Source organism: Agelaius phoeniceus, chromosome 6 (assembly GCF_051311805.1).
Source record: "Agelaius phoeniceus isolate bAgePho1 chromosome 6, bAgePho1.hap1, whole genome shotgun sequence".
Classification (NCBI taxonomy): Eukaryota; Metazoa; Chordata; class Aves; order Passeriformes; family Icteridae; genus Agelaius; species Agelaius phoeniceus.
In genome coordinates, this window is record NC_135270.1 from 25,227,536 (window position 1) to 25,238,271 (window position 10,736).

The 10,736-nt window shown below is 47.7% G+C and overlaps 1 protein-coding gene across 10 annotated transcripts in view; it reads left to right on the forward strand.

Moving 5' to 3' along the window:
- The window catches only part of ARHGAP1 (Rho GTPase activating protein 1), a 26,156-nt gene extending 17,508 nt beyond the window's left edge, over positions 1 to 8,648 (forward strand). For all 10 annotated transcript variants that reach the window (XM_077180125.1, XM_077180123.1, XM_077180117.1 and 7 more), the window contains 8 exons: positions 218 to 304; positions 905 to 1,003; positions 1,692 to 1,799; positions 3,011 to 3,087; positions 3,480 to 3,557; positions 4,104 to 4,232; positions 4,383 to 4,486; positions 4,890 to 8,648. In XM_077180125.1, the coding sequence (XP_077036240.1) occupies positions 218 to 304; positions 905 to 1,003; positions 1,692 to 1,799; positions 3,011 to 3,087; positions 3,480 to 3,557; positions 4,104 to 4,232; positions 4,383 to 4,486; positions 4,890 to 5,069 (862 nt within the window). In that variant the 3' untranslated portion in view covers positions 5,070 to 8,648. The remainder of the gene's footprint in view (positions 1 to 217; positions 305 to 904; positions 1,004 to 1,691; positions 1,800 to 3,010; positions 3,088 to 3,479; positions 3,558 to 4,103; positions 4,233 to 4,382; positions 4,487 to 4,889) is intronic.
- The last annotated feature ends 2,088 nt before the right edge of the window (positions 8,649 to 10,736 follow it).

Below are 10,736 nucleotides of genomic sequence, written 5' to 3' on the forward strand. Positions count from 1 at the left end.
TGATTTTAGATGAAAATTGGAATACAGGGTAGCATGCCCTTAGGCTGCTGAGTGGCCTGACACAGCTACAGAGCATAGGAGAGCAGAGGCCATGGTTGCTGGGGTGTGGTGAGGCTCAGTGCAAAAGGCATGAAGCAACCAGGGTGCCTTAATCTTGTGGAAAGGTTGGTTCCTGTGCTTAAGGTGCAGCTTGTCATTACTAGGCTTCTCTTGACAGATACAAGAAGAACATCAAAGCCTTGTATATCGTGCACCCAACCATGTTCATCAAGACCCTGCTGATACTCTTCAAGCCTCTGATCAGGTACGAAGGAAACACTGTTGGAGGCTCACCTGAATGTTCACATTGCAGGGGAACAATGGGGCCTTCTCAGAGGGGCACAAGCTGAGCCCAGGCTGCCAAGCCTATCTTGGAGTCTCTCACCTTTTTCTGTCTCCTCCCACTTCTGAGCTCAGAAATACTCACACACCAGAAATACCTCTTTAGGAACCTACAGAGTTTGCAGCTTTGTGCTACTCATTTTCTCTCCAGCCAGGTAGAAGTAAAAAGTTGCAGACTCTGTAACTCAAATATTTAATTTATTGTGATACTGAAATAATAACTCCATGAAATAATTGGGAGTAAAATCTTCTCAAGCCTACTGCTGAAGAAAGGAAGGAGAAATCCACCATTTGAGGGAGCCTGCTGCTGCTAGGGCTTCTAATGTATCTTGGAAAGTCTTTGCATCTCCTGGTAAAATAGATGGATTGGGAGAGCAATGTGGGTGACATCTCTGCTGCTCAGCCACTACACTTTGCCCCACTGATGTTTCTTGCAGCCCTCTGCACTCCTTTTCTGTAAGAAGTCAGTTCTGTTACTGGATTTCCCAATTCCTCACATATCTACCTTTCTCTTGTTTTTCAGCTTTAAATTTGGACGGAAGATTTTTTATGTGAATTACCTTAGTGAGCTGGAGGAGTATGTGAAGCTGGAACAGTTGGGGATCCCAAGCCAAGTGCTAAAGTGAGAATACTGTCTGTCTCCCCCCCTGTTTAGGGTTCTGTGAGAGGGGACCTTTTGGGCAAGGGAAGGAAGAGATTGTTCCACTCAGGTTTTGCAGGGTATGCTGACAAGTTGCCTTCATGACTGGTTTCTCTCTATAGTCCTTCCTGTGTGTCCTTGGCCCCAGTCCCCAGTTCTGTCTTTGAGTTAAAAATCCTCCCGCAATGAGGCACCAATCCTGCATCTCCCACTCACCCTCTGGGGACTTCCTGCAAGATACTGACCTTGACACTGACCTGGAGCTCGTGGTGTGCATCTGCTGTCGTCTGGTCACCTGCTTAGCTCATTCTGCACTGCTCAGCTTGTCTTTGGGGCTTCCCAAAGTTCCCATAATCTCAGTCCTACCAGATTGCTTCCCTGTCCCACACCCACATATGCATCTGTCTCATCACAATGCTGTCCTGGCCTCCTGCCCATGCTGTTACTCAGCTACTCCACCTCTTGATTACAGATAGATACTCCTTTTCTCCTTGCTTTTTTTTTTGGCAACGAGATGTTTGTTCTTGTGCTCCAAAACTGCCTGTGGTGGTTTTGCATAGGTGTAATTGACCGTACCAGTCTGGTGTTGCTACCAGTGGGTGTGCAGTGCTGGGTTCATGCACTTTCTGGGAGGTGGAGTGCCTTTTTACTAGTCTGTGTTTTGCTGCAGGTATGATGAATACCTGAGATCCCTGCAGAAACCTTTGCAAGTGCCCCAGAAGCCAACACCCCCACGTCCACCACTGCCAAACCAGCAGTTTGGAGTCTCCCTACAGCAGTGAGTATCTCTGGACTGTGTTGCTTTTGCCCTGACTTGCTTGATATGAGGTCACTGTATTTATTACTGAACAACAGCAGAAAATGGCTGCGAAATTTCTTGCAGTTCAGACTTTCTACAAAACTTTAATCATTTTCCTGAGGAACTCTGTGCTCATGTCCAGATCCTGACTAACTCAGTTCAGTTCCACTCTCTTGATCCCTGGGTTAGATTATTTTTGCAACTTAGGGTCACTAAGGGAGGAGCAAAATAAGAGCCATGGGGACAGCTTTATGGCACTGGAAACTTTCTTTTAAGCAAAAGATGTCTGTAGGAGGCTGACAGGGTTCTCTTTAGGACTATGCTGCTTTGAGCAGCACTGCAGATTTGTTTCCTAGTTGTTTTTGAAATCATAAATTCTATTTTAAAAGCACCTCTATTCAGCCTTGTAGTGAATCCCACTCCCCATTCCTGCACAGTGATGAAGGCACACACAGACACTGGCAAGGGCTGGTGATACTGAGTAACTGTTGAAGGTATTTTTAACTCTGAGTGTGGTTTTGCCTCCCTGGGGAATGAGGAGGAGCCAGTACTGTGTAGCTAGACACATCCTCTGAGGCAGTCTGGGAACACATTCCCCGGCTTCAGTGCAACATTTCCAGATGGTGTTTGCCATGGTGCGTGCTGCCTGAGCTTGTTAGCAGCCTGGGAGGGGTCAACAGCTCCCAGCTATGGAGTGGTCTGGACAATCAAATGTGAGGGTGGCAGGGAGCACCTTGGTGTCATGAGGTTTTCCTGATGGCCATTTTGTTGATAAATCTTCTGTCACAGGAATGGGGTGGCCAAATTTATTTTTTCTTGTGTGTCAGCTTATTTCTGCCCTTGCTCCTATGGGGAAGAAAAAAGGAAGTGTAACCCTTTTCACCTGATTCATAACTAGCATACTTCCCTTCTGGGAAGCCCTTTGCCCTGGCATATACAGGTTGAGATTTTTACAGAGGATGGAAAAATGTTCCTGTGGTCTAGTAATGAGCTCATAGTTGCTCCAGTGAATGATGTAACATGATGGGTGAAGAGGATAGAAGGCTGGAATAATAGCTGAACCAGGGATGGGGATAGCAAGATCATATGTGGTACAACTTTTGTGGATAAATTCAAGAGTTGGAGGCTGCATGTAAGGCAGGACCAGTCCTGTGTATCAGTTGTGTGTAACCTGTTGTTTCTTGGTGCAGTCTCAGGGAGAAGAGCCCTGATCAGTCTCCTGTTCCTCTGGTGGTCAGAGACACCATTGCTCACCTGCGGGAGCATGGTAAGTGTTTGGAGAAGCTGCAGTCCCAGATCAGTGACCTCTGTTCTGTCCAAGCTCCCATCAAGACTGTGTTAAGATAAAGAAGAACAGCAGTCTAGAATAGGGTGTAAAGCCTGAACTAGGTGAGTTAGCCTTCAAGTGAGATTGTGGAGGGTTTAGGAGACCTCCTTCTTTCAGGAGTCCATGTTCCTACTTGTGTAAAAGTAGCCAAATGCCCCTTGTATCCTTTGTCAGATAGTGGAAGCAGAAAAAATTGTTGTGCTCTAAAAAAGGGACTTGTTGATATCTGTCTGAATGCCCCACAGCATGGATTTATAATTGCAGAGGGCCAGCATTTTTAGAGACTCTCACATGGCTGATTGTTTTCTTCTGCATCTGCTGTCACTTCACAGCTCTTAATACAGAGGGGATTTTCCGGAGATCAGCAAATACACAGGTTGTCAGAGAGGTCCAGCAAAAATACAATATGGGTAAGTGCCCAAACACATCAGAGCCCCTCTCATGCCCTAATTACTACTGTGCAACTGCAACTGTGTAGGAACTAGTCCATCATGGATCCTCTCCTTCTTTGATAGGTCTGTAGGTGAGGCCTCATCTTGGGGTATGACCTGAATTGCAAGGGAGAAGTATCTGGTACTTCTGCTGTGTGGAAAGCATATTCCTTCCCACTCGTATTCCCTTAACTATTCTTTTTTTTCTGAAAGTTTCCCTGTTTCTTGGAGTGAGATACACCATCTTATTCTGGTTATACTGAAGGGACTTAAGATGACCAGGATGAAACTTAGTCATGTTTGATTTGATGACTTCTAAAGATGTAGTGCTGGATTCAGCACTGGTTTGTATATGATTTTGGGACATATTTTTCCACTTTGCTAGAAGATGTGGTACTTTGGGATTCTGTGTTTTTTAAAATACTTCTTCCTTAGTTTTGGGCTCTGACCATCGTGTCCTGTCCTTTGTCTGGAGGAGGTGCTGCTTTGCCCAGTGAGCACTGAATCTCTGCTTTACTTTCTCAGGTGTGCCTGTAGATTTCCAGGAGTATGAAGATGTCCACCTCCCTGCTGTGATTCTCAAGACCTTCTTGAGGGAGCTACCTGAGCCCCTTCTTACTTTTGGCCTCTACAGCCATGTTGTCAGCTTCCAGAGTGAGTTGTAACAAGTGCTACTCCCTGAATGTTTCACTGGCTAAGGGCAAAGATGTCGTAGTGAAGACATGCATGGGATAACTTGTGACTGCCAGCAGCACCTTGATCAGGACAGATGCTGAGGATTGTCCTGTCTCTCTTGATTTTTAGGTGTGGAGGAGGTGAAACGTGTGGATGCTGTTCGCAAAACACTCCAGGATTTGCCAGAAGAAAACTACCAAGTGCTCCGTTTACTGACAGCCTTTCTGGTGCAGGTGAGCACTAGCCTAAGCATTTGCTTGTCATAATGCTGAGAGGCACAGGCAGCCTAAAGGTGCAGCCATACAGCCTGCGTGGTCTGTACCAGGGAGGCTGGAAGCTCCCCAGGCTGGAGGTAGAACTACAAAGTAGCTGAGTAGAAGAGGGGTCTCAGATTTGCTTTGCAGTACTTCCTGCTGCCAAGAAAGCCACTGCAAGGCCAGTCAAACAAGAGGGAAGATCATGAGTGGTGATTTGGACTTGTAGAGATATTAGCTGCCAGTGCTCTTGATCCTGTTGTTATGATATGGCCTGGTCAGCTTTTCTCCCCTTATTTTCTCTGTCTCTGGCTTTGGGGAGGGTAGGCAGCTGCTGTGCTATTCTGTAGGATTCACAGTCATCTCTTTCCTTCCCACATAGGTCTCTGCTCACAGCGACAGAAACAAGATGACAAACACCAACCTGGCAGTTGTGTTTGGCCCAAATCTGCTCTGGGCCAAAGATGTGGCCATCACTCTAAAAGCCATCAATCCCATCAATACCTTTACCAAATTCCTGTTGGACCACCAGAAGGAGCTGTTTGAGGCTGCAGAGGCCTGAACCCAGGCCAGCCCACACCTGCACACTGTGCCCACCTTCCCCTTCTTTGTCTTGGAGCTGTGACCAAGCTGTCTCCAGTACAAAGGGACCATTGATCTTCTGGGTGATGAGCAGAGTGAGGGCTGTGGAGATGATGGTGAAAGTGTGCAAGTAAGTGAGCAGGAGACCTGCAGCTCTGGATGGGCAGGGGAGCTGGTCTCCCAGCTGCTGAGACTGGAGTCCTAATCCACCTGCGCAGCTTCTCCGGGGCTCATCACCAGTCTTCTGCCCTATCAGATGACCTGCCTTCCTTTCCTCCTTCCCTTATGTGCAGTTTTTCTGCCCTCCTGGTCCCTTCCTCAGCACAGATCTTTTTGTTCAAGCTCCCAATAGCCCCAGCTCACCCCTCCTTGTCTCAGCTGGGCTGTTTGGGCTAGGGCAGGGTTGCTGGGTTTTGTGATGGAGACATTCTTACTGTGAGTGCCATTTCTCAGTACTGAGCATGCATCCTGCCTTTCCCCAGGGGCACCTAAAGCAGGGAAGGGAGCAGCAGCCCTTGTGCTTCAGGTAGCAGCATGTCCTGCACTTGCAGCCACCACTCTAGACCCCCTGCTTTTGGCAGGCAGGTGAAGGACAGGCTCATGGCAATGGGCTGTGTTACCTGTCAGACTCCAAAACAATGAAAGTAAGTTTAGCCCAAGCCCAGCCCCTCTGGTGTCACCCACTCCAGGTACTATTCATTGTTTGCTGGACTGTAGCGGGTGACTTGCCTCCTGTGGTTATCCAGCTCAGGTGTGTTTGTCCCTCCAGCAGCACTTCCAGCCTGGCTGGGAAGGGTCATGCCAGGCTTGGCTGTGCATGCAGGCCAGCTGTGACCCTTTGACCACTGGCGAGTCTGAATGGCAGGAGCAAGTGCCCTGATGGCACTGAGCTGCTGAACACCATGAAGATCCCCATCTGTCCTGGAGATGGGGCACTAGGCTTCCTCTTCTGGCACATGTATCTGTGCTGACTGGCACAGACTGCCTTGACTAGTTTTTACTTTTTGAGCATAACTTTCCCCAGCACAGTGTAACAGAGAGCATGGCCTTGAGGGAAGGTCTGGGGACTGGGGCCAACCCTCACCATGGAGTGCAACAGGCCTGGATTACAAATTTCTGACCAGGTGCTGAGCGCTCGTGCCAAAGCTGTGAGGGAGCAGCTATTCCATGCCGAGGGCTTTTGCCGTGTCTCCTCTTGGGTTCATACCTTCCACCCTGCCATCTGGTCAGATGCATCCTGTATGCCCTGGACATAGCTGGAGAGATCATGTTCTCTGCAAGGCAGGCTCAGAGTGGGGTGGTTCTGGCACCTCCCTGGAGCAGCTGCGATACTGTCACAGCATCTCTGTTGGGTTTGGGTTGCATCATTCCCATTACCTGAGCTAAAAGAGATCCTTCTCCTCAGCCTGGCCTGTCAGGGTTAAAGGAGGGAGCTTCTAGCCTTACTTCACTGGTGTGATTTATCTTTGTATCGTGTGCCTGGGCCAGACCTCCCTGCTGCATCTGGCCTCAGGGACAAATCTTTTGGACCAAGCAGAACTGTTTTTTTAAAGCTACTGGATGCTAAAGAGAATTTGCTTTTTCATAATATTTTAGCCTGCCTTTAAACACTGACCAGGGGTCGGTGCCCCTGGTGTAGTCAAAGTAAATGGCATCTGCTGCAGGAATTAAGGAGATTGCTCTTTTTGCTAAACTCTGGAATGGGGATGGGTGCAAACATAGGCAGCTCTGCAAGGCAGCGCAGGTTCAGCCAGCTGCCTTGGAGGAGGCACACTAACGTGGGTGGGAACAGTGAACAAGTAAGTGAACATTACTAAGACCGGAGCAAGAGAGGTTCTAAGACAGGACTGGATCTGATCCTTTCTAGATACCGGGAGACTTTGCCCTGTGGAGGTTACCAGGCTGCTGACTTCTACAAGTCTCTCTCTTCAAGAGTAGGAGCATTCCCTGTTTGGCCAGGACATGAATTGCTTCATCCTGAACAATTCACAGCAGTAACTAAGTAAATGTTTTGGAGGGAGAGATAATCTGCTCCAAATTCATTTGTGATCTCTTCTCGAGTGAGTTAGCAGGGCGGATGTGCTGTGGAGGAGTAATCTGGGGTGGACTAGTGTGGAGAGAGGTGTACTTCCCCCAGTGTTTAAGGGGCAAGGCCATGGAGGCTGAGGGAGCCTAGTGCAGCTCCTTTTTCCCTGCAGGCATCCTGCCCTGTGGAGCCTTTGGTAGAGGGAGAAGGAGACTTGGTGCTCTGACTGTGTCTGCAGCTGACACTGGCTTCACCTTCATCTCTGTAGAGGAGAGGCAAGCCCACTTAACTTCTGGGACAAACGCCCAAGCTCGGCAGCCTGGAATCCAAGTGCCTGTGTGCATGAGGCCTGGCCCTGTGCACTCTCTGGGGAAGTGGCATGTTCTGACTTTGCAGAGCAGCAAGGACTGTTCCCTGCCCAGTAGCCAGAGGAGCAGTGCTGGAGTAGCTCCTGTCCAGGGGGAAAGTGGGGAATACTGCAAGTGTCTGAGTTATGGCTGGATTTTGGCGGTTTATTTTAGGGTGTTTTTTGGGATTTAGGTTGGTTGGGTTTTTTTTTAGTGAATTCTTGAAATGACGTTTCCTTTTTTAGCAAAATAGAGGCTGGTTCATCCCCTGCTGGCAGGGATAAAAGCCTGTTCCAGTTCAGTGCTTGCAGAGAGTGTTCAGGGAACTACTACTGCTCATGGTGGGAAAGTGCTTGCAAATCCTGGAAGGGACCCACTGTAAATATCCCCTTTCCTCTGCTGCTCCTTGTGCTGGAGCTGCTGAGGGCCCTGGAGCAGGCATAGTAACCAGGGTTGCTTTTGCAGTTTTTTCTCCTGAATGCCTTGTATTGAAATATTCCTCCAGTGATCTGAGCAAAGAACTGGCCCGGGCCTGCCTGCAGCCTGTGTCAGGTGGGTGGTGACCAGAGCCTGCTCCTGCCAAGGCCATGAGGTTAAATTCCCTCCTCACATGGGCGGGGTGCTGGCTGGGCAGGGCTTCTCTGCCTTGTATAGGTCAGGGTGGTATACAATTAAGGTGCTGGTCTGTGTCGGTTTTCTCCTGCTATAGAGCTGCCCAAGGGTCTCTTTCCTGGCTTACCTTTCAGGTTAGCTATTAGCCATTTCTTCCTGTGGGGGTACTTGTTCTGCATCAACCTCCTGCTTTTTAGCATCTAGAACATTCCCCTCTGCTAAGCCTCCTGCTGTCTTAATGGCCTCTGATCACTCCCTGCCCCAAGCTGTGAACTGACACCAGAGTTTCTGGGCGGTGCAGGGGGTCTGGGGCCATCCAGATGCCTTGTGTGCTAACATGAGAGAGCTGAGGGCCAGTTTGGTCCCAGTTTCCTTTTTTATGCACAGGGGCTCCTGTGCAAAAATTTCTGCTATGTTTTTGTTGCTGGTGTTCCCTGCCTTCTTTGTTAATGTTCATCAGGTGCACGCCTGGGTTTTCACAGTTCACACTGTTTATTTTCTTTTAATCTGCACCAATCTTGTATTTCACAGTTTGCACTTTTTGTATTTCAATAAAAATCAAAATGTAATCTCAGATCCAGACATGTTCGTCAAGTGGCAGCAGCAGTGACACATCTACAAGAAACAAGGCTGTCTATGCTGCCAACCACAACCATGCTGCAAGGAAGGAAAGAGAGTATGAAATGCCCCCTATGTGAGTAACTCTGAAGAAATATTAGGTTGCAGGAGCCTTGGGCTGGAAACAGATTTAAAACAAAAATGAAGTAGTATAGATTTGGCTCTTCTGAAGAAGGATGTTCTTCCACATTACCATCTTCCTGTCATGATGAGCAGTCTGCCTAGGATTTCCAAGGGTGCCAAGCAGGAGCCACTTTAGGAATTGCTGGCTAAGTTTATCCTGGGGCAAGTGATACACTCAGCAGAAGCCTGCACCTTCTCATTTCGATGGATGTGGATTGCTAACTTGATGAGCAATAGTCTGGTTAGGACCACCACACTCCTCTTGATCCATATTCAGTTCACCACTTTTTCCTAACGACTGCAGTTTGCCTGTTACAGCAGTAAGTTTTTTGGCTAGGATGCAAGAATTAGGAGTAGAATGGAGAGGGCTGGGGCTAAAGCCATCAGCATCAGGCAGTAGCCTGACTGCTGGGATGTCAGCAATGGTATGTCAGGGTGATGTGTTGAGGCTGATGTCAACACTTGCATGTCTAAAATGTGTGCTGCTTGTCTGTTTTTACTGTACCAATTAAGGGCTTCCCAGTGTTGCCAGCTCCCCTTCTGTATGTTGACATGGCCCCTGTAATGGGGTCAGTGTGGTTAACATTCCAACTATACAGAGATCTCAAACCTCCCCAGTGTAGCAGGTGGTCCTGGCTCTGGGCTTTGTCACAGTGACCTGCCTGGCATTGTGCTGTAGCAACATCAGCTCAGAGGAGTTGGAGAGCAGGTGCATCTGTCCCTGAAAGGGAGCTGGCACTGGCAGGACTATGTTATGTGCTGCCATGGGCAGTACTGAACACAGTGTGAGCACCACTGTAACTGGACACTTTCTCATGAGTAGCTGCCTCCTGACTTGATGGACACTGTTCTGAGAACATTTTTTATAAATACATAAAGTAGGCTCACAAAGTGATGGTATTTAATTGTTCATGACCTTGGTGATTAATCGTACTTATGTGATTGTTTTCTTTGTCACTTATTTCCTGATGGTTTTTCCAATCCCTTGTCTTCCTGGTGACATGGTGTAAATAGTGGAAACTGAAAGCCCAGTAGTAGGCCCCAGATCCTACAGGATGGTTTCTGTGAGTTTTGACACTGCACTGTGTCTTTTTAAGTTCATTAAATGACACTCATAAATACACATATATAGATGCATATAATGTAGACAGATTGCTACCTGTGAGATTCCAGTGGTATGCCCAGTTTACTGTGTTACCTTCTGAAGATGTGATTAAGAAAAGATTGCTTTTATTAGTTATCCTTATATCCCAAGCTGGAATATTCCCTTCATAGAAGCTTCTAATACACAGAGTAATTTTTCTCTTATTTTCCCCCCATTCATGTAATTTTATCCACTGTGTCTTTTTTTATAACAACCAGACACCCTTTACCCTGAAGCTTAAATCAGCAGTTGCTATTAGTACATGGATTTTTATAATCTTGTCTTTCCTTTAAAGGGAAGGTGTTGGCACCATACCTGGCACTGTGTGTTATACAGGGTTAACTTTTACCACTACTAGAATGCAGCTGTTAAGTTTGGTTATTCTTTCTGTATTTTATTTGTCTCTGCCATCTCTCCTGTCAACTCAAAAACACTCCTATGCTTCTTTAAGTATGTAGCAACCATGTACAATGCAAATTTTCTGGGTAATTTTTTCTGCCTTTTCCCACCCCTTTCCTCTGGAGATCAGTTAATATTTGTTTCCCAGTCCATGGTGAGGTCAGCAGGGTCAAACACTGTATGACTGTTCCTCCCACCTCCAGGCACCTGTTCTGTCTGTCCCTCACTGTCCTTCCAGTAGGTTGATCTCAGCAAGATCCCACTGACCTCTCCAACTATAATGCACCAGTCCATTCTGCCCTCTGACAGAGGCAGCAACTTGCTCTGTCCTGCATTCACTGAGAGGCCCCTAACCCTCCTTTTTTCTGGAGGAAAACA